Source organism: Acomys minous (assembly GCF_964271855.1).
Source record: "Acomys minous genome assembly, chromosome: 18".
Lineage (NCBI taxonomy): Eukaryota > Metazoa > Chordata > Mammalia > Rodentia > Muridae > Acomys > Acomys minous.
The window spans coordinates 1,676,161-1,699,547 of NC_140501.1; the positions used below are offsets into that span (position 1 = coordinate 1,676,161).

At 45.4% G+C, this 23,387-nt stretch overlaps 1 protein-coding gene across 3 annotated transcripts in view; it reads right to left on the reverse strand.

The window, feature by feature from the left end:
* The window catches only part of PCCA (propionyl-CoA carboxylase subunit alpha), a 305,003-nt gene that overhangs the window by 59,557 nt on the left and 222,059 nt on the right, over positions 1-23,387 (reverse strand). For 2 of the 3 annotated variants that reach the window (XM_084767907.1, XM_084767905.1), the window contains one exon: positions 5,575-5,628. The exons of the other annotated variant lie outside the window; for it this stretch is intronic. In XM_084767907.1, coding sequence (XP_084624033.1) covers positions 5,575-5,628 — 54 coding nt within the window. The remainder of the gene's footprint in view (positions 1-5,574; positions 5,629-23,387) is intronic. 3 annotated transcript variants of the gene reach the window in all.

The following is a 23,387-nucleotide window of genomic DNA, read 5'->3' on the forward strand; positions in this document are numbered from 1 at the left end:
GCTTGCTACCTGCAATAGGGCACCTCTGTCCTGAGGAAAATTCTGGGACATTAGTTTACTAAGTGGGTGTTTGGATTGACTATTTGTGTTCCCACCTGACAAATTCTGAATCCTGTCAGCAGGACAGGATTCAGAGGTAGGAACTCTGGGAAGTGATTAGGCCTAATTACAGGAGGCTCCTAATTAGAAGAAGCTCCAAGGATCGATTGATCTCTCTGTCTCTCTCTCCCTCCCTCTCTCTCTCCTTTGCTCCCTCCCTCTCCCTCCCTCTCTCTCTCTCTCTCTCTCTCTCCCCGCCCCCTCCTTTCTAGTCTCATTTTCTCTCACTTTGCTTGTAGTGACAGAGGAGAGGCTTATACAGTAAAGGATTGGTTCTGAGACGGGTGTAGTGGTGCACATCTGTTATCTCAGCATTCAGTGAGGCAGAGGCAGGTGGATCTCTGACGACAGCCTGGTCTACAAAATGAGTTTAGAACAGCCAAAGCTACACAGAGAAACCCTGTGTTGAAAACAAGAAAAACAAAACAAAAACAACAACAATACAAAAACAAGACAAGAAAATAAATTTTTTCTGAATATACTGAGATCGTCACCAGCTTAACTTTAAGACAAGTAAGGCCTGGCTTTGATCCGGCTCTACCAGTTCATTCGCACCAGGTGGTTATTTGATGCCCCCATGCAGCTAGGCTGTCTCCACTCAGCCTCTCCGGCATCTGAGCAGGGGAGGGAATCCTGCTATGAGGGACGAACAGGAGGCATGAGGGCCCTTGTGGAAATAAACAACCGCCATATCCAAGGAAGGCATTAGAGCTCAGGAGCAACGAGCTAAGAGAACATAGTTTGCTATAAATTGAGTCATTTTAAATTTTTGTGCAGGTCAGATGATCCTTCCTGTCTATATAAAGCATACTGGGCTGAGCAGAGTCATGTGAAATGACGTGGCCTCCAGAACAGGGCTCAGCTCCTTTACCTGGAGCTGGGGTTTAGCAGCTGAGAGGTGTTGTACTGGGCTGGGCCCTGCTGCACTGGATTATACGGTTTTTCCTTCAGGACTACCAGTGAATGTATGTGATGCCCTGAGCTACCTACGTGTAGCAATCTGCTGTAGGAGCAACTAATACAGAATCATACTGTCAGAATACAGATCAAGAATGGGGTCATGTGAGGAGAGTTCCGAACGCTTGTGAGAAAACAGACAAAAGTCCTGTGAGACTGGTTTCTTCTTCTTCTTCTTCTTCTTCTTCTTCTTCTTCTTCTTCTTCTTCTCCTCCTCCTCTTCCTCCTCCTCCTCCTCTTCTTCCTCCTCTTCCTCCTCCTCTTCCTCCTCTGGTTTTTTGAGACAGGGTTTCTCTGTGGCCTTGGCTGTCCTGGACTCACTACGTAGACCAGGCTGGCCTAGAACTCACAGCGATCTGCCTGCCTCTGCCTCCCGGTTAAAGGTGTGTGCCATCACGCCCGAGAGACCAGTTTCTTAAGCACAGAGCCTTGTCTTTTGGTTGTGCTCCTATGTCCCTCCTGCCCAGGTGTCCAGAAGAGATGTGAGTTGACTTTATCAGATGATTCGACAAAGCTGGCTCTGTACTCCACTTTAGCCTGCCTCGTTATCGGCTCCACCCTCCTAGCCGTTAGAGCAGTGCAAGTGGTGACACGAATCGGGACCTGAGACCAACGGGGCCAAAACCAGGGATGGCTTTGCCTTGTTTCAAGCTTGAGCACCATTGTCTAAAGAAGGGAGGAACATTAAAGTCACCACTATTAGATGCTTGCAAGTTGCTCATGTTTGTAATCCTTGGTTTCCAGAAAAAAGGAGCTTTCGATGAAGAGGTAGGGAACAGAGTCTGAGCGAATGTTGGAACACATATGAACAAGGGGAAATCTCCATTCAGTTTTCGGTAGGTCACTTGGGCATTAGTGTAGACTGTTTCAAAATACTTCTTTTTTTAATTTTTAAAAAAGATTTATCTATTATGTATACAATGTTCAGCCTACAAACCAGAAGAGGGCACCATATCTCATTATAGATGGCTGTGAGTCAACATGTGGTTGCTGGGAATTGAACTCGGGACCTTTGGAAGAGCAATCAGTGCTCTTAACCTCTGAACTATTTCTCTAGCCCTGTTATCAAAATACTTAAGGAAGACAAAGAGGATATTAATCATGGATAATTCCTTGGCTGAATATAAACTGGAAGGTCAAACCTTAACACTGGTAAAAACAGACCCCTCCCCCAAAAAAGTGATTTTCCACATTTAGGCAAAACTGAAAGTAAAAAAAATAACACCACCTGTAACTAGCCAGAGATGACTCCCTCAGCTCCCTTACGGAAATCTCCTTTAAATATGCATCCTCCCCATCGTCTGAAGATGATCCTTAGGCACAGGGTGAGGAATTTGATAAGGATTTGGGAGAGCCTATGAAAATGCTAACTTTACAGCCCAGGCAGGCTAGGACAAGGCAAGGCCCTCCCCGGCCTCATGAGCAGGTGCTTGCCGTTTCCAATGCGCTAAACAATCTACTTAAAACGCTAGGAGGAAAGGCGGCACTGGACAGCTCTCGCATACGATCGCAGACGGCAAGTAGAGGACTACGGCTATTTGTGTCCAGACTAGACGTATTTGTGTATCATGCGGATCCTTCGCTGCCTTTCTACCTTCTCCACCGAACTGTCTCCTTGAGGTCCCAGCACAGAGCGCAAACCTTTGGAATGGATTCAGTCACACCATTAGGGCTGTGAAACACTAACCGCTTACCTTACTCTTCCTGCTCAACTAGTAAATCAGGGGAAGATGTCAGCAGTTATATGGATTTGATCCTTGCTGTATTGTGTTACCCTAGCTAACAATCAGTCTTTAAGAGCCTTGCTATGGAAATCTATGGATTTTCAATTTTCATTTGCAGATTACTACAGAAGAATAGGAAATCATTATCCAGCTGGTAGCTGTGGGATCTCATAATTCGAACAGAATTTGTGATTACAGAAATTGTCCAACCATCTCCCATTTCACAGGCAGATACTGTTTGTTTTTTTTTTAATGGTTCATCTAAGGTGTAGGGAGGGATTCATGGTCCAGCTATTCACCGATGTATTAATGCTTCCTTTTCCTCAGCCCAACAGCTGAACAGGCTGTCCTGATTTATCAGTTGCAGCCAATTCATAGGCCATTAAATACCATTTCAGATTGTGTTGCGGGGTTATTTCCAGCGATAGGCTCATGCCTGTGCACACTTTAATGTCCATGCTTTTACTACAGAGGGAAGCAAGCTGGTGTGTTAACCTGCCCCACTTCTACTCCTCCGGAAGAAAACTGGAAAGGGGCGTGCATCTGTCACTGCAGATGGATCCACTAAAGCACTGTGGAGGAGGGTGAGGAAGCAGTGGAAGTCGCCAGGAAGATAGCAAACGCCCAGCTAGAGGGCAGAAGGAGATATCCACCGTAACTCCAGAAGGCGCCTGTTCACCGGGGCCCGAGTCAAGGCCCTGTGGACCACAGAAGTTACTCCACTAACGACTGGTTACGACCCTGGGACCATAACAGACGTGTGCGTCCATCTGAAGAAGGGATGCATCTACTTTCTCCTTGTGACTTGAATCAGTTCTCGTTTGCATAGGGTGTCATAACACCTGTGCTCCTATTAAAAAGCAAGTATGGGCTAAATTGTATAGGTTTCTTTTCAAGCTAGTCTCTAGATTTTTCTGATCAATATAATAACGTAGCCAATAGTACTAGACAATACTTTGGATCCCTGTTCTTGGTGGCAAAGCACTGCACACAATCCCAGTTCTTGTTTCATTCATTCTAATATTACTCTAATGCTGTTCTACTAGAAATAATACAACTCTATTATAATTCTAGTGCTCTAGTATCATTCTCGTGTTTATAATTTGCTTGCTCATAGGAGGCTCAAGCATCAAGCAACAATCAGATTTATCTATGACATCTCAGGTGGAAACCACTCTGGGTATCTGGATATTGAAAAGCAAGAAGGGGGAGATGGAAGAATGGAGTCAGTTTTCTGAGTACCTGAGAGAACAAGACTCAGGAGACCTCGGTTTCCTCAAAGACGCAGAGTTGTCCTTGGGTTATGCTGTCACGCACCCCCCCTTGTCATGCGCCCCCCTCCCGGTGCAGGGGACAGGAGCCCCACCCCCCCAGGTACAGAGGACAGGAGCGGGTTCAGATTGGGCATTACAACTGGCTAAGTGCACCACTTCAGTCAGCTCTGCCAGCGCCAGTCTCTCTAGAGCGGTAAACATCCTATAAGCTATATTTTGGGAGCAGATAAATGGTCAAGCACAGACACTAAAGGTAAAACATATGCAGCACATACACCCAGGTCAACTGTGCTTCGCAGGTAAACACAGACAGATGCTCACACGTAGCAGCGGCAGAGAAACAGTAGCCTTACAGTAGACACCTTTAAACAACTTCCTGAAAATCGTAACTGGCACCGATGATAACTATAAACTTTCATGCAAACACAGTAATACTGCATTTGATTATCTCAGTAATTTTAAATACAGTGTTTGGTTTAACTTTAAAATAATCAAACACAGTAACAAACCAGCAAGTAATCAAAACTGATACTACTCAGAGCATAAGCGTTCCATCACACTGTGGGTGGCGTCCTAAAGCCGGGAAAATTTCTAAAATCCGTAACAAATCATATAGTTATTCACAGCTATGAGTCTGCTTATGAGGTCATTTATCTTATAAATCTAAAAATATTTTAGATGTGCTTAAAAATAAATTTTAAAATAAAAATACCACATTTATAATGGCAAAAAGGTAGAGGCAATTTAAGAAGCTTACAACTGAGATTCATGGATAAATAAGACACACCTCTACTTGCCAGAATGCCAATGTTCCTCCGTTAAAAACAGGCTGATATGGGGCTGCTCTTATGGCTCCGTAGTTTAACACACTGGCTGCTCTTCCAAATGACCTGAGTTCGATTCCACACAGCCACATGGTGGCTCACAACCATTTATAACTCCAGGGAACCCTGTGGCCTCCACAAGTACCAGTACATATGTGGTAAACTGATATGTGCAGACAAAATACCCACATAATAACAAATAAGTCACATCAAAGTGATAGTTTAAAACTAGGAAAATAACCCTCCCATACAAATAAAGTAAAGATAAAAAAAATAGAAATGTGACTTATAACTGCTTCACAGCAATACATAAAATAACAGAATTTACAGGAAAGTAATGAAGATATAAACTGTGGTTCAATATCTTTAGAAAGAACCTAAGAGAGAAAGCTTGAAAGCAAACTGAGGGGAAAGAATTCAAGGTCACTGTTTTTATTTGATATGCTTTTATCTCCAGTTGGAAAGAAAGTACAACAACTACTCAACCAACTGAAACTAGAAAAGCATCTCCTCTCTGAGAAGATGCGACAGAAATATTTTCCACACAGAAGCTTTTTTCACATGCCCTGCTTCTTGCACAGGGATGTCTTGATTTGATGGCAAAATAAAGCCACAGTGAAAGGGGCAGAAACATGGGAGGAACCAAGCACATTCCCTCTGAGTAAGAGAATAAACAGAATTTTTTTTTTTACTCACCACCGTGCCAAGAAACTGAAGGCTCATATTTCCACCAGCTTCTCGAGAAAGACACTAAAATAAAAATAAAAATAAAAATAAATATATATATATATATAAACTGAAACTGCATCCATAAGAGAAGAAAGGCACTGACTATTCGTAATCAAACAAAAACTGCGGATGCCCACCAAGCAGTGAATGAATAAAAGACACGGAGGAAGCATCAAAAGCGCTGGTCTTCAAAGGCCCAACGACAGCATCAGTGAAGTGGCTCAGCAGGTAAAAGCCCTTGCCACACATGTCTGAGCACCTGAGTTCGATCCCAGGTACCCGGCTGTGGAGGACAGAACCAGCTCCCCAAATTTGTAACTTGACGTCCATACATGCACCATGGCACATGTGTGACTGTAGCAACATCATAAACAAAATACTACGACGATGACCAGGACGACAGCTACTACTACTGATGATGATGATGATGATGATGATGATGATAGTAAGAATAAGAAACAATCAGAACAATGCAATTCTCTTGAAAGAGCAATTTTTAAAAACCCAAATTGCCTATATTAAATATGTATTGATACATTCTCAAATAAAACATTACTATCTTACTCATTTATAGTCCTAAAATATGCACACTAAACAGTGCAATGGAAGTGAGTTACATAGTCCTCAGCGGCCTCACCACAAGCTGTCTGTTTAAGCCTAGCTTGCTCCTCCAAGTCCCCTGTGTTAGTGACAAAAGACTCAGGAGTGCACGTGAGAAAGTTGTAAGAACTGATGACTTTGAAGGCTAGCAGGTAAAGTCCTGGAAGATGGAAGGCGTATTAGTTACTTTTCTTGTTGCTATAAACAAATGCATGGTGAGAAGCAGCTTGATGAAAGGGTTATTCGGGCTCAGTCTACAGTGGTGGTGGAGACACAGCCACTCATGTCCATGGTGGCAGAAGCCTAAGACCGACCTGTAGGACGGCACTGCCCATTCAGGGTCAGTCCTCCCTCTCGCTAACAGGAAAACACTCTCATAGACAGACCAGGGTTGTTGTTGTTGCTGTTGTTGTTTTGTTTGAGACAGGGTTTCACTGTGTAGCCCTGGCTGTCCTGGAACTCGATTTGTAGAACAAGCTGGCCTCGAACTCACAGAGATCCACGTGACTCTGCCTCCCAAATGTTGGGATTGAAGGTGTGCACTACCACCACCTGGCTCTAAACCAGTTCTTAATCTAACCAAGCTGATAATCAACACTACCCAGTACAGAGTTTTAGTGGCTTTCACTACACTTTTAGTCCCTGACGATAAGCAGAGACTCGTTAAAGCAGATCTGTCATGAGGGTGCTAGAGACCTAGCGAGATCATCTGGAGTTGGAAGCCAGCTCTTGACCCCTTCCTTCACTGTGGAGGGTCCCAGAGATGAGGGGAAAGAGGTTTGCTGCAAAGTAAGGTTCTCCCACCTGCAGCTATGGCCAACTGCTTGACGCCACAGTGTCCCACCAGCAGGCTCAAGGCAGTAAGGCATGCAGGACACAACCTTAAACTCATGTCATCATGTTGGCTCATTAACTTTTCCCAAGGATTTATATTAAGGGAGGGAAATATTGGTTAAGAGGAAAGCAAAGTTATAAAAACATCATCAAAGTGCAGTTCACAGAGTTGAAAGATGCCAATAAAAACAAGAGCAGAGCTCGTGACAGTTTTTGGTGCATTCAGGAAGCCATTTAAAAACTTTGGATAAATGGAAAATAGCATGAAAGTTGAGTGACCATCCCTAAAATGCCTGTGACCATTCGGGGCTCAGATTTACTGGACTCTAGAACATCTACAATATCAGTTAAGCACCCTAATCCAAAATCACGGACCACGAGAAGATGTTGGGGCAGACTGAATCTTGCTTCGTGGTTTGGGGACACCCTCCCTGTAACATATTCTTTAGTAAAAACAGAGAGAACCAAGCAGTATGTTTAGAATAAGGCTCAGAAAGACACTCTAGAAAGAAGAGCTCCGGAGGGAGCCACCTGTGTGTGATCATGACTCCGAGAAACAAGAAACAGAAAGGAAGAACAAGAATGTCACAGAGAGAGATGACAAGAGAGAAAAGTGTAGGAAGCACTCCTGGCCAAGCAGGGGGCTCCCAACCTAAGCCAGAGCTTCGGCTGTTTAGACTCTAGAACTCCTGCCTGGTCCTGTGGTTTGAAGTGCTTGGATCTGAAAACTGAAGCTTGGCCAGTGGCCTCTTACACAACCGCTTCCTTCCCCAGGGGTGGGGATCCCCTGGAGGCAATGAAGGAGAACCTCTAGTGGCGATCACAGCACTTTACTCGCTCCCATCCCGCGACAGTGCACTGGGCTTGCACGAGCAGAATACACAAACCATAGACCCGAGCTGCAAAGCGGTGTGGCCAGCAGTGGCTCCAGGTAGGCAAGGGAGGAAGACCCCAAGGTGAATACAGCCTTGATGGGCAAGTGGCTGAGTGGCTTGGCTCACTAACAAGCTAAATGGACAGAGACAAGAGCTTGCATATCCATCATCTGGCCTCTCCACATGGCACACTCCAAGCACAAGAGGACAGTGAAGGAAAATACTACGGTTCTTTGTTATTTTCTAAAACATCTTTCCTTTAAGAAATGTTTTATCTTTACTATATTTTAGTAGTTTTGAACTTTATTTTAAGCAACGTCCTTTCTTTAACCCTTCTTGTTATTTCTTAATCTCATTCACTGTAATAACTTTTACTTTGTTTTTAAATTTTATATCTCATGCAATATAATGCTGCCTCTCTCTCTCCCTCTCTCTCTCCCTCTCTCTCTCTCTCTCTCTCTCTCTCTCTCTCTCTCTCTCTCTCTGTGTGTGTGTGTGTGTGTGTGTGTGTGTGTGATACACATGTCTTTTTGTGAGTGTGTGGGGACCAGAGGTTGGAATTAGGCATCTTCCTCAGTCACTCCTCACATTTTATTTTGAGACAAGGTGCTGGGGATATGCACTCGCATCCCCTCTCATGCCTGCGTGGCACGTCACAAGCAGAGTCATCTCCCATGCCTGACAGTTGTTTCTGTGGTCATTGGAGATATATCAATTGGCTTTAATAATCTTAACTGGATCAATATCTGGTTAGGTTTGGTGCTGCTCTTACAGCAGCTTGCTTTCTCCTCTCTGAGTAACACCAGGATGGCATCCTCGAGGGACGGTTGATTACCTAAGGACTTGAAATAAAACCAAATGAGGGATCTCTCCGACGGGTGCATAAATCCCAACACAGAAACAAGTGTGAAAAGGTGAGGCAATATGACTCCTTCAACGGAGCATGAATGCAGTAACCACACCCAAGGATACAGAGATGATGGAATACTAGACAAAGAATCCAAAGTCTAGATTGAACAATGATCAATAATCTCAAAAGAAATATTCAAACAAGCAGTTTAGGAAAGTAAGGAATTCAATTCAGGGCCTGTGTGAGGAAGTTGGCAGCATGAGTGAGAGATTCAGCAAAGAGGTTAACATTTTGAAAAAAAAAAAAATCAAGCAGGATGTTGGAAGTGAAAAACTGTAATAAAAACTGAATTAATCAAATAAATGTACTGAACAGCATCACCAATGGGCTAGAGAAAGCAGAAGAAAAAGTTACCAAGAATAAAAGACAAAAGGAAGGCAATACTATCTCAGACATCAATAAAGAAAAAAAGCAAAATTATCAAAACTTTCAGGAACCCAGAAACAAACCCAGAATCCATGGGTAGGGGGGAAAAGCCAAATTTTGGAAAACTGTTGACATAGGAAATTTAGTAAGTAAAATTACAGTAGAAGAACAGAAAAAAACTTAAAATTCTTATAAAAATAATAAAGACTGTGAGAATCTAAAGCCAGCTACTGAGGAAAATGAGAGTTGCTGAAGCCAGCACAGTACCCAATTCCAAATTTCACATATAAAAAACAGGATACCACCACCACAAAGACAGATACAGGGACCAATGGAAGGCTGAGAGGACTCAGAAACAAGTTTGTAGGGCTGTGGCCAACTGCTATTTGACATATAAAATGTTCTTTTATAAACTTGTGTTTGGAGATCTGGTCCCCAGACTATGGCACCATTTCTATCCAATATGGAACCTTTAGGAAAGAGAGCCTCACAGGACAAAGTGGGGCAGGCCTTGACATGTTATAGGCTGGCCCGCTTCCTGTTTGCTCTCTGCTCCCTCACTGTGGACACAGGGTGCCCAGTTGCCCTTGCTGCCACCATGCCTTCCTTCCTTTGATGGATTCTCTCCCTTCTTAAACTAGAAGCTAAACCCTCCCTCCCCTGAATTGCTTCTATCATGTTTTTGGCCACAACAATAAGAAAAGAAGCAAACGCAGGTGCCAGAGGCACACTGAGTAGAGACAGCGTTTTCAACAAATGCTGACGGGCAAACTAGATACCCACACGCACAAGAAAGGAAGCCCTGGCGTCTCACCGTGCACAAAAATCAATTCAAAATGAATCGTAGATCTAACATAAGATCTGAAACCTTGACATCACTGGGGGAAGTTATAGAGAAACCACTTGCAGGATATGGTACAGACAAGGACGCCAAGGGCCCAGAAATAACAGTAAGAAATGACAAATGGGACTGTGTGAAAAAAAAAACCAATGGAGGCAAGAATTTGGAAACCTGTACACACAATTGGTAGGGGAGTGAGCTGGTAAAGCCAGCATGAAAATTAGCATGAGATTCCTCAAAAACCAAACAAACACCCCTAAAATTGAAGCACTGTGTCCTACAACGGCGATAGCCCTCGCTCTGTGCCAGAAAGAGTGACTATGGCCAGCAGTACCTGCAAATGCATTTCCTACAGCAGTGCCCATACAGCCAGCGCATCGGGCACAGACTGACGTGTCCGTCGGGGTGTGTATGGATGAAGGAAGTGTGGTACGTACACATAATGGAATTTTATCCAGCTACCTGAATGTTTTCTCTCATATAAAGGGTCTAGATATCTAAAAATATGCACAGTAAGATGAAAGTACAAGTGTGAGTATTTGGGGGTGAGGAAGGGAATGAGTGATGGGAGATGGGGTGATGAAGAAAGAAGTTGGAGTAAGTGTAAGCAAAGCATGTGGCACATGTATGAAGATGTGACATGTATGAAGATGTGACATGTATGAAGATGCGACATGTATGAAGATGCGGCATGCATGAAGATGCTGCATGCATGAAGATGCTGCATGCATGAAGATGCTGCATGCATGAAGATGCTGCATGCATGAAGATGCTGCAATGAAGCCCAGCGTTTTACAGCACGACTGTACAGAAACTAGAATTACAAATGAAAACATAAAATAAGACTTCTTGGAAATAAATCTGTACGTCACCAAAAACTCCAGGACAAACAAGGCATGTACATAGTTACTTCCCCTTTCTGGGTGAAATGCATCACCCAGTCTCGTTTCCTTTTGTGCTTTTTCATGTCCTTTGATAAAGACATAGAGACCTCTGAAAGGCACAGGGAGAAAGAACACAGGGCAGCGCAGGCTCCTCTCATAATTTTATGTCCTAGGGAGACTCAAGAATTGAGTGTTGCTATCGGGCACGGTGCTCACACCTGTTACCCTAGCACTCCGGAGGCGGAAAGTGGAGCACCAACCCTGAGTCATCTCAGGCCAGGGGGCGGCGAGGTGAGACCCTGCATTTTAAAATAACAAACTTCGTGTGTTGAATGGCAGTTCTACTCTTGCCATTGACCCAGCTGTGTACTAGTGTCGAGGACTGCTGGCTGAATTAAGATTCGCCGTCCTGAGGCTGGAGAGAGAGAGAGAGAGAGAGAGAGAGAGAGAGAGAGAGAGAGAGAGAGAGAGAGAGAGAGAGAGAGAAACATGACTGTTCCTAGGTGGAGGAGAAGGTTTATTATAGGTGTGCGGGAGAGCAGAGGCAGAGGCAGACACACTGGGGAGAGTTCAGAGGGGTCATGACCCTGAACCACGTGCAGAGAGGGGACAGGGAAGGGTCAGAGGGGACCTAAGCACAGCATCCAGGCAGCCAGAGGTACTAACGGAGCAAAAAAGCCAGAGAGAGCCAGTGACCAAGATGTCTGGTTATACAGGGAAGAGCCTCTGGGGGAGGGCAGCCCAGACCCTGAGCTGGAGAGTTCAGGGGAGAGGGCAGGTTATGTCAGCCATAACCTGTAACAGGTAGGGATGAGGGATGCTGGGAGAACCTGGAGGCCAGGTATGTTGTGATATGTTAAACAGGCACCTTGGCCCTTTGTCCTGAGTTTGAAAAGTGACACTATTTAGCTTTGAAAATGACAGAAATCCTGTTCTGGGCAACAATACAGCAAAGTCTGAAGGGCAGAATGGTAAAGGAAGTAGACCAGTCACAGACAGGACAAGCGCAATGCACAACTTCATCTACACGACGCGTTCTGAGAAGTAGAGAGCTGACAGGTGGAGGGTGATTAGTCAGGGTGAGGTGAGCTCCAGGAAACCCACGATATGCCAGCCACCACATTGAATCACTCAGGATTGCTAAGGGAGTCGGTGTCAGTGTCCCTACCACAAACGGATGGTAATACACAGCTTCATTGATTGGTAATGTATATGTATATTTGAAACACTTATAACTGACAACAATTTACCATGTATAACAGAAGTCATTTTGCGTTACTGTGTACATGTTTATATGACCCATGGGCACATGCGTGGTGGTCAGAAGGCGCTGTCTTTCTCAATCGCTCTCTCTCTACCTTAGTTTTTGAGACAGGGTCTCTCCTCACCGTTCACATACGGGGACCTGGCCAGCACGCCTGCTGTGCCGCCTCCTTGGCTCTGGTTACAGATGTGCGCGGCTGTTGCTTTGGAGCTCGAACTCAGTCTCATGCTTCCACTAAAAATAACTCACTAGGAACGTTCTGCAGGAATGTTTGTTTCCCAAGGAAGAGAAAGGAAAACTTCTATGCTGGTGGGAAAGTTTATATAAGTTTCAGAGTAGGACCGAGCACGGGAAGCCAGCTGAAGGGTGGTGCGGCAAGACGCGGGGCTGGGAAGGACTTAGAGCCAGCGTGTGGCGCATGCGCACAGTGTTCTAGGAACTGAAGCCACGGCCCGCGCTCTCTCCCTAAGACGCATTCTCAGCCTAATAAACCTCTTTTGCTCCTTACACAGCTCTGCTTTAGAATGACTGACCCGTCTGCAGTTGAAGATTCACAAGAGTGGAGGGGGACTAGGCTAGCGGACCCACTGCACGTCTGAACGATCACCTTCGATCTGTGGGGGCCAGGGCACTAAAGAGCGAGACACTAAAGAGCACAGCCAAACAGACGATCCTCGGAAGGAGACCTAACATGGACTGGGAACACGAATGGGTCTTGTGCTTTCTCCCCGATGCCAATGGTGTAAAAGGCAACGAACGTGTGGGCATGGAAATAGGACACCAGTCCTCAGTGAGAATACTTCAGGCGCCTCAGGTCATGCAGCACAACAGCGAGCAACCGCCCCACATCACAGCTTGTTCTGAAGTACAAGCGGGCTGCACAACTCGGAGGTACAGCCCTGAGGGCATCCGGACAGGGTGCGCACGCGGTGCGCCGGCATGCCGCCCTTCACGTGGCGGCAGGGACATTCCCAGCTTTTCTTTCCTACTAGCCTGTGTCAGAAAGAGCCACGGGAAGATATGCCACTTCCAAATGTCAAAAAACAGACAACACACGAACAGCGGAAAAGTGTCGTGCCCAAGATCCCTATGAACTTATACAAAAAGAAGCACAGAAAACAGCACCATGACAAAAAGTGCCGGGGGAAAATAAATCATAATCGAAAAATGGAAGAGATTATCTCCTAAAAAGAGGCCAAACTCAAGCAACACTTTAAAAATACAAGAAGGAGTTATTTCGGAAATAAAGGCCAAACCAAAGCAAATAGGCATAAGCCACTACTGCCATAAGGCACATGGTGAGGTCATCGACAACGCGCACCTCATCTCAGCTATGTCAAGCCCACACCTTGTTAGTCGGTACTCTACAGAGCGTCGAATCGGTACACAGGCCTCAAGGCCACCTCAGGCTCCTGGTTTTCTCCCACTTCCTTGGAGCTTTCTTGCTGTCACCAGCTGCCTTCACCTCTACACATTTACCCACACTCCTCCCCTGTGGGGTTCACACATTTACCCACACTCCTCCCCTGTGGGGTTCACACATTTACCCACACTCCTCCCCTGTGGGGTCCGTCTTCTCTCCCTCTCACACCAAACCTCCTACTTCACAGCTAGCTTTGGGGGGGGGGGGTCCCTAAGATGGTTCATTGGGTAAAGACCTCAGTTCCTGATGACCTGTGTTTGGTCCCTAGGGCATAAAAACAGAACTGACTCCTACAAATTGCCCCTGACCTGCACATATACACCATGGCACATGCATATACAACAAATAAACACATGTAATACTATTTAAATTTAACTTTATAAGAGTAAAACCTATGCACAATGCCTGCATTCCACGTATAGCCTAAAATTTAATCTCTTCTGATAACTGTTATGTTATTGCAACACCCCCCCCCCCAACACACACAGAACACCTCTCCCGACTACCTCCCAAAGAATATCCCAGCTCCTCGGTGAAACAGCCAGGAAACAGCAGAGACAGCAGCTGGGGCTTGTCTCCTTTGCATTTCTTCTTTAGAGTTCAAAGTCTTCCATCTGGCTTAAGTTAATCATAGCGTCTAAGATAAAGGTCCTGTTTTTACTTTCCTTTTAACAGGCCCTAACTCTATAGGCCAGGCTGCCCCTGAATTCAGACATCCTCCTGCCTCAGCTTGTCAGTGCCAGGATTACAGGCATGAGCACCACACCCAGTCCTCTTCATGCTTTGCATGTGCCACGGCTTCCACACTTCTGTGTTCAGCACACATGGCCAGTCCTTCGTGTGATACCGAGCCCTGCATATCCAAAGCACCTCTCAGATACGCAGGGTCCAGACAGCACTCTCGATCTGCCTTCCACAGACGTGATCCTCCATAGCTTCCTGTGTCTAAGTAAGAAAAGTCAGCACTCACCGCACATCCTTAGTTCTTTAATTTCCTTCACCCTCATGAGTGATGCATCGGCCAATCTCTGCTTCCCCGACCCAGAACATCCACCAAACTACTTCCTTGTCTCACTCTGTGGTCTATTCTAATTCAGACATTAGCACTTGTGTCTGTAATGGGCCATGGAGTTGGTATTTTAGGCTTTATGGGACGATGGGCAACAATGCAGCCATTATATAGCTATGTCTAAAATAAGAGAGAAAACATTTAAGCAAAAAAACTTTCCTTTGTGAGAAATTTCAAAATATAATAACAAAGCACAATTTTTATTGCTGGCTTACCTCTCTCGGTAGTAGATTTTAAAGTATTATTATTATTATTATTATTATTATTATTATTATTATTATTATTAATTCTTTGAGGTTTTATACAATGCATTTTGCCATTTCACGACTCCTCCCAGATCCTTGCCACCTCTCTGCCCACGACTCCATTCTTATTATCACTCTTTCTTCTCCTCTCTCCCTCCCACCCCCTCAGGGCACCAAGCCCAGTTTGCCTCAGCTGAATGTTCCTGAGCAGGGGCCCAGATTGTGGTCCATACATCAGGTGTCACACAGAGAGTGAACTTTTTTGGGGGGGGGGTTTCGAGACAGGAGCTCTCTGTGTAACCTTGGCCATCCTGGACTCACTTTGTACACCAGGCTGGCCTCGAACTCACAGTGATCCTCCTGCCTCTGCCTCCCGAGTGCTGGGATTATTTTTTAAAGGACAGTTTGAATTGGGTCATAAAATGTCCTTTATCAAAATCACGTGAGAACCCTCATTTGTTAAGATCCATCTTTTACTAAAGTTTTTTGTTTGGTTTGGTTGATTGGATTTTGTTTGTTTTTGTTTTTTAAGACAAGGTTTTTCTGTGTAGTCCTGACTGTCCTGAAACTCACCCTGTAGACCAGCCTGGCTTCAAACTCAGAGATCCACCTGCCTCTGCCTCCCAAGTGCTAGGATTAAAGGCGTGTGCCACCATGCCTGGCTTTCCTAGTCGTAAGCATTCCATGTACACTGAATTTGGGCATCTTATCTCTGAGAGTGTCTTTTCACAGGCAGCTGCTGCCAACACTGCACTGGACACATGTGGCCCCATGCAAGCACTCGCTGTGTGAAAGCATCCATTCAGAGCCCGGTCTGAGCTGCTTCTGGAGCTCACTTTCCATCACGATCCCACACTGCCAGTGGTCATCTCAGCGGGTGCTCAGGTGGAGGCGCCCTGACTGCAATGGGCAGTGGATGGGCTTTCCTTGGCACTTCCACTGAGGAAACTATAATTTGTTTTTGTTTTTTGTTTTTCTTATACAGGATTTCTCTCTATAGCCTTGGCTGTCCTGAACTCTCTTTGTAGACCAGGCTGACCTCGAACTCACAGCAATCCGCCTTCCTCTGCATTGCCTCCCGAGTGCTGGGATTAAAGGCGTGTGCCACCACTGCCTGGCTTATAATTTGTTTTTTATTCTAACCTTTTGACAGCCCAAGAGTGTGAAAACAAGCTTCATTTGTTCTCTTGGAATGTTGTCTGAAAGAAATGACAGCTGTCTGAGAAGTTAGCTGAACTGAACTACCCTGGCTGATGATTGCACCACGTGACATGTGCTGTGCCAGCACAAAGTGCCCTGAGACACAGGTAATCATTACCTGTCAGCTACACAAAAATAAATTTAGATATAAAACAAACAAACAAACAAACAAGCCCAGCTTGCCATGGGGCAGTGGTGCTGCATGCCTTTAATCCCAGCTCTCGGGACACAGAGGCAGGGGGTCTACAAAGTCTGAGTCTGAGGCCAGCCTCGTCTACAAAGTAAATTACAGGACATCCAGGGCTATTACACAGAGAAAACCTGTATCAAAACAAAAAAACAAAAAAACAAAAAAACAAAATAAATAATAAAAAAATAAAGCGCAGCTTGCTGGAGCTTATTATCAAATGCTAGCTGTTGTTCAATGACTTCTTCTCAGGACAAGTCTGTCTCCACCTTGCTGCTCCCATCTGGGAAGGGAAACTGATGCAGCATCGCCACCCTCAGTCTCCACCTTGCTGCTCCCATCTGGGAAGGGAAACTGATGCAGCATCGCCTCCCTCTGTCTCCTGCCCTCCAAGGGCCCGACTCGTTCCCAGGCAAACACGAGTAGGTGTACAGTAATTAACACAGAAATGAGCTTAACATGTAGGTTTTTACATTAAACACTCTAATTATACCAGTAAGTACATGACCAGAGATAAAAAGCATCAATAAGCCCCCTATGTTTGCATTCAGTTTACAGCAGGTCATGTGACCTGTCAGTTTACAGCAGGTCGTAACTACATGGAAATGCCTGTAGCTCTTTTCTTCCGACTGTATCTCAGCTGAAAGAGGTGACATCAAGGAAAACAAGGGGAATGAAGTTCATCCCAAACCAGAGCTTATTCTACCTTTCCTAGTAGAATACAGGCTTGTCCCAGAGAGGAAAATGAATACTTCTTAAAAATCTAGAATCCACAGAAAACAAAGCCTTAAATGCCTAAATGCAGCAGATACCAGCAAAGCACATCGGGCCTGCCTCAAAGACCAGAACTTTCCTCAGCACACTCACCCTCTGCCGCTCAGCTACCTCCTTTTCAGGTTTAACATGGCACCGCAGGGCCAGGTAAAGACTCCCTTCTTTCCTAATAGTGAGGATGCTCTCACATCTATACTTTCCATTTAAAAAAAAAATAAAATTCTAAAAGCTTCTGTTCACAAAACAACTTCAACAAATAAAAATTAGCAAAGCTACCTACTCAGGGAAGCAAAGACACAAAACAAAAACCCAAACATTCCCAAAATACCTTACTGGGATAAAACAAAACAAAACAAAACAAAACAAAAAACAACAACAACAACAAAAAACCCCACAAAAAACCAGAGGCGATTTCACTGTTAAAAGTAAGGCCAAGGGAAGATGGGAAGGATAGTGCTGGTTCTCTCTGTTCCCTCACTGATTTCCAACTTGACAACATCTTCATAAGGCCGCAGGGTTTGTCTTAACAGTCTCCACTCTTTGCTCCTCATCGACACAGTCGGTGCCTAAGCCGTTCAAAAATCCCCTTCCTCTCTCAGCTACTAAAATGTACATTTCTAGTTAACAAGAATGAAAAAGTGTGTGCATGTGCAGAGAAGGGGGAATTCAGAAGGCTAGTTTTCTGTTCTGTTAAATTAATGAACATCTTCAAATTCTAAAACCCGTTGCTAAGATCAACACGCACTCGGCTCCCGGGACTGCTGTCCAAAGGCAGGTAGCCCTGCGTCAGAGTTAATGCCTCAAATTACAGTCACACACACGTATCCCAGCTGTTAAACTGTGGTTAGGTTTTGAAACAGTGAGGGCAGCTATTCTGTTCTACTGGGGAGCTTGCTCCTAAGACGTGTAACCATAATTGATGTTTTCAGGGGGAGTGAGAAGGAGATGGTTAATAGTCACTCTCTCATTTCCTACTTCTTTAGGAAAAGACACCAACCCTTGCTTATTCTGTGATATACTTATATATCTGACACAACTAAACAGACAGGATCATATTACATTTGGTGGCTCCAGAGTTTAAAAAAAAATGTATTTTGCATACAGTACAAAATAACAGCTAATTGTTTCTAAGAGGGTGGGGAGTGAGGAGAAACATCCTAAAAACAGGGAAAACATTTGTTTCAAGGCTGAAAATGTGTTAAGAAGCACGTTTGTTTTTTTTTTTTTGATGTGCATGTGCTTGCAAATATAAGCAAAACTGTGAGCTCTATCGTTTAACTTTCCAATTAAAAGTTCAATTTTAGGGACTGAGAATTTAACTCAGTGATAGTGTTCAATACCAGCATGCACATACATTCATACACATGTACATGGGCATAGGAGCACGCACATGCACACACACACACACACACACACACACATACACACGAGCACTTATACACAGGCACAGGAGCACAACACACAGGCACAGAAGCACACACACACACACATATGTACAGGCACAGAAGCACACACATAGGCACAGGAGCACACACACATCACAAACATATGCACAGACACAGGAGCACAAAAACACACACATAAGCACAGGAGCACACACACAAATGCACAGGCACAGGAGCACACACACACACATAGGCACAGGAACACACACATACACATATGCACAGGCACAGGAGCACACACACACACAGGCACAGGAGCACATACACATATGCACAGGCACAGGAGCACACACACACACAGGAGCACACACACACAAATACACAGGCACACAGGAGCACACACACACATATGCACAGGCACAGGAGCACACACACACACACACATATGCACAGGAGCACACACACATATGCACAGGCACAGGAGCGTGTGCACACACACACACACACACAGGCACAGGCACAGAAACACACACACACATATGTACAGGCACAGAAGCACACATACACATATGCACAGGCACAGGAGCACACACACACACATATGCACAGGCACAGGAGCACACACACACATATGCACAGGCACAGGAGCACACACACACACATATGCACAGCACAGAAGCACATACACATGCATAGGCACAGGAGCACACACACACACACACATACGCACAGGTACAGGAGCACACACACACATATGCACAGGCACAGGAGCACACACACACACACACATACATATGCACAGGCACAGGAGCGTGCACACACACACTTCAGCATGAATACACAGGAACTATGATTAAAACTAAAGTTTGTTTTCAAACCTCATAAGGAGCATTTTAAGCCAAAATATTGAGAAGGAAAACATTTATTTTTATCTTTCTAAAATGTAAAACCTTTAAAATTGTTTTTCAGTTAAAAACAAAAAGTTACAGTTAAACTTCAAAAATGCATTTAATTTCTGTATAAATAGACACTTGCAGATATGCTGTAGACAGTACACAGCCTATAGCATAATTGCTTCCTACATACTGTGCTGGGGCAGCACTATACATCACCTTGGCCCACCAAGCATGCCAGTATATAATCTGTCTAATACTCCAATCAGTTCACAAGGAATCCGTTTACTCTGGAATTCTGCAGTAAGTGGCATGAGGCTTGTGCGACGCTATCCCAACACGGAAAGTGAGTTCCACTTAGCTGCACAAGGACCCGCTCAGCGCAGGGTGCAGGAATGATGCCGTCCACGCTTTACAGCCACATGTAATAAATTTATTTTCTCTGTCTTCAAAAGCCCACGGTCAATAGCTCCCAGCACACAATGCAGAGTGGTTGGACTTTAGCTGGATCTTCAGATACTGTGAGAAGGGTTTAGCTACTCTTCCGGCCTGAAGGCGGCCTGCTGTGAGCAGGTGGATGGAAGAAATGCCACACAAAGACGCAGGCCAGGAGCAGTCAGCTGCTCTGCCTGACACTGCATGACAGCAACACAGCTACAGGAAGTGGAAACCTGGTCTGTGAGGCGCTAACTCGAGACACAAGGAATCCAGCAGATAAACGACACTAAGAGGAAATAAAATTTTAACTTTATTTACTTCAATCAATTTTATTGAAATTTTAAAACCGCAGGGGCTGGACAGACGGGTTGGTAGCTAAGAACAGCCGCTGTTGTTGCAGAAGACCCAGGTTCAGTTCCCAGCACCTACGTGGTAGCTCACAACAGTAACTCCAGTTTCAGGGGAATGTATCATGCACAGCTTTCTCTGGCCTCCATATGCATTAGGCATGCACCTGGTGCACATGTGTACATGAGGAAAGACAAGCCTGTTAATAAACATGGGCTTAGAATTCAAAAAGCCTACCTGGGAACCCCACCGTGGCTATTGTTTTCCTAACTGACCCTCAAAGGGAGGAGGAGACCGCCCTTTACATGTAACTGAGAAGAGGGTGAGAAAAAAACAACAGGTTAAAAAAAAGAGAAAAGAGCACGGAGAGAGAGGAGAGAACCAGACCAGCTCGTGAGACTGAGACACCTAAAGACCCGTCCTGCCAAATAGATTCCAAAAAGTTTTAATCTTCTGTCCCTTTAACCTTTTTTTTTTCCTTCTTATACAAGCCTCACTGTTTGGTGCATCTTTTCACAAAATCCGTGAGAATGACAGGGCTCCCATGTCACTCAATCAGCACTTCTTCAGTAAACATCAAAGTAACAGACCTGTATCTAAGGGGAGACACTGGCAAACACACAGCACGGAAGAACAAATCACAAGCACTGTCATTGTATTTACCACAGATCAGGGTATTTGAGGAAAACTGACTTGTCAGATAAATAGGAAAAAATAAATCAAAACAATCAGTGAGTGAGACACTCACTTGTAAGTGGCTATTGGCCCAACATGGATGTCCTCTGAGAGACTCTGCCCAGCGGGGTAGGGACAGATGCCGGGACTCACAGAATGGACTGGGCGAGGTGCTGAGGGGTGTACGGCGAGAGTCGGGGTGTAGGATGGGGGGACTGTCAGGAGCCCCACAAGGAGACCATCAAGGCCGGCAGATCTGGACCCGGGGAGCCTGCACAACCTGATGCGCCAACCCAGGACAATCAGTGCATGCAGAGAACCTGGCCCCCTGTTCAGATGTAGCTGATGGACAGCTCATTCTCCACATGGGGAGGGGGTGAAGGGAGGAGAGTGGAGACTGCCTCTCACATGAACTCTGGTGCCTGCGATTTGATCACTGCCCCTTGGGGTGGCCTTGTGGTAACACAGAGGAAAGGCTATCCTGATGGGACATGATAGGCTGCTGTGGCCACATGGTAGGGGAGGAGCCCCCCCCCATCAGAGGCCTAGGGGAGGGGAATAGGGTGGAAGAGGGGCGGGAGGGTGGGAGGACCATACGTGCAGTAAACATCGAACCCCTACCCAGATCTAGCCAGTGGACAGGACACTCTCCACAGTTGAGTGGAGAGTGGGGACTGACTTTCACATGTACTCTAGTGCCCCATATTTGACCATACCCCCTGTATGGGGAGACCTGGTGGCACTCAGAGGAAGGATAGCAGGCTACCAAGAAGAGACTTGATACCCTATGAGCATATCCAGGGGGAGGAGGTCCCCCTCAGACACAGTCATAAGGGAGGGGAGTAAGGGGGAAGTGGGAGGGAGGGAGGAATGGGAGGATACAAGGGATGGGCTAACAGTTGAAATGTAATATGAATGAATTAATAAAAAATAAATTTTTTTTAAAAAGTGAGAGGATAACAATCAGGATGGAATGTGAATAAATTATAATAAATAAATAGTTTTAAAAAAACAAACGAAAGTGAGGAAGCACCTTTCACTCTGCTCAACAGTTTTTAATGTTTACATTCCTGGTTCTTTAAATCATTCCTACTAGACAGAGTGTAGCTAGCTCTGTACTGGTGCTTATCAACAGTGACTAGGGTTCTTTGCAAGCATAGGATCCTTAAGTCAGAAAAGAAAAGGCTGTGGCAGCAACTAGGCGCATATGGCAGAGCTCAGGTCCCCAAAACAGACGTCTCTAAGCAGTGAGTAATAAGCACCAGCAGGTGAGAGGGAGGCCACGATGTGCATACGCCTCTGGAAAAGAGAGGGCAGCTGGTGGCAGACCACTTGCTGCTCTCCCAATCTGGGCCATGAGTAGGAGGTACCTCTGGCCTGAAACAGCATAGGTGCTACCCAGAGCAAACAGTTGCTTACATGAACAAGGAGTATTTCGGTGGGTCCTCTGGGCTATTGTTACCTTTGCTTGGTCTATATCTGCAGAGCTCTGCCCGCCCTGCTGTCTTACACTGCAGATTCTATCAATACGGGAGGTCAAGCACTAGAGAGAACCCCTAGAACACCCAAGAAGGCTTGTCTCAGGAAGATGGTTACCGAGGGGACGGTTTGGGAGAAAGGAAATCTAAATCTCACGGTGAAAGTACAGCTAAGGTAGACTTACTTCAGGGATTCTGGAGCCCAAGAAGACTGCGTATCCATCCACTGACATGCTGCCTGTCCATCCAGCCACTCAGCCTTCACATGTGCCAGGAACTCGGCAAGACAGCGGTTCAAAGTCAACTCAGAGCAACACCTTCAGACCGACTGAAGGATGGTGGTTACCTATGAAATTCTTTAGCCAGGTAACTACATACAGTAAATATGGTTGGCTTTTAAAGGAACAGGGAGTAATAGTGTACGCATGAGGTTTACCAATGATGTCATGTCTCTATTGGAAACTCTCCCATCAACCCTATTTGTCTGAGGCCGTCACGGAGTCCATGGTACAAAGTAAGAAGACTGTGTAGGGTTTGGCTCCTCCCTCACCACTCACCCCTCTCAGCTTACTAGTGATGGTGCACATTGAAGCAGCTCATCAGCTGTGGCTCCCAGGCTGGCATCCTGGGCATCATTTCAGAACCCACTGGCAATATAGCCGAAGCCTAGAGCCATGATCAGCCATGTCTGCGGGATGCAGTCACAGCCTGGCTTTAGCAAGTCGTCCAGAGGATTCCTCCCTACACTGTCATTTGAAAGCAGCACTAGTTTAAATCATGGATGACAGGAAAAGGTGACTTGAGCAACTCTGGCAAGGAACACAGCAAGAAGCAGAGCATGGTTGGTTCAAGACCCTGCATGGAGAAGCCACACAGCAAAAGACTGCGTGGTTTAAATCCCTGCTTACATCTCACTAGCAGGATGACCTTAATTAAGCAAGTCACAGAGTTTCTCTGACTCTCAGGGTCTCACTGATAAAGAAACGAAGAGACCATCTATTGCGTAGAGTTAAACACTGTGAAGACTAAAACATTTACTATGCCCAGCAACCTTCAAATGCAATCTCTGTAGCACGGACACTGCACGACCC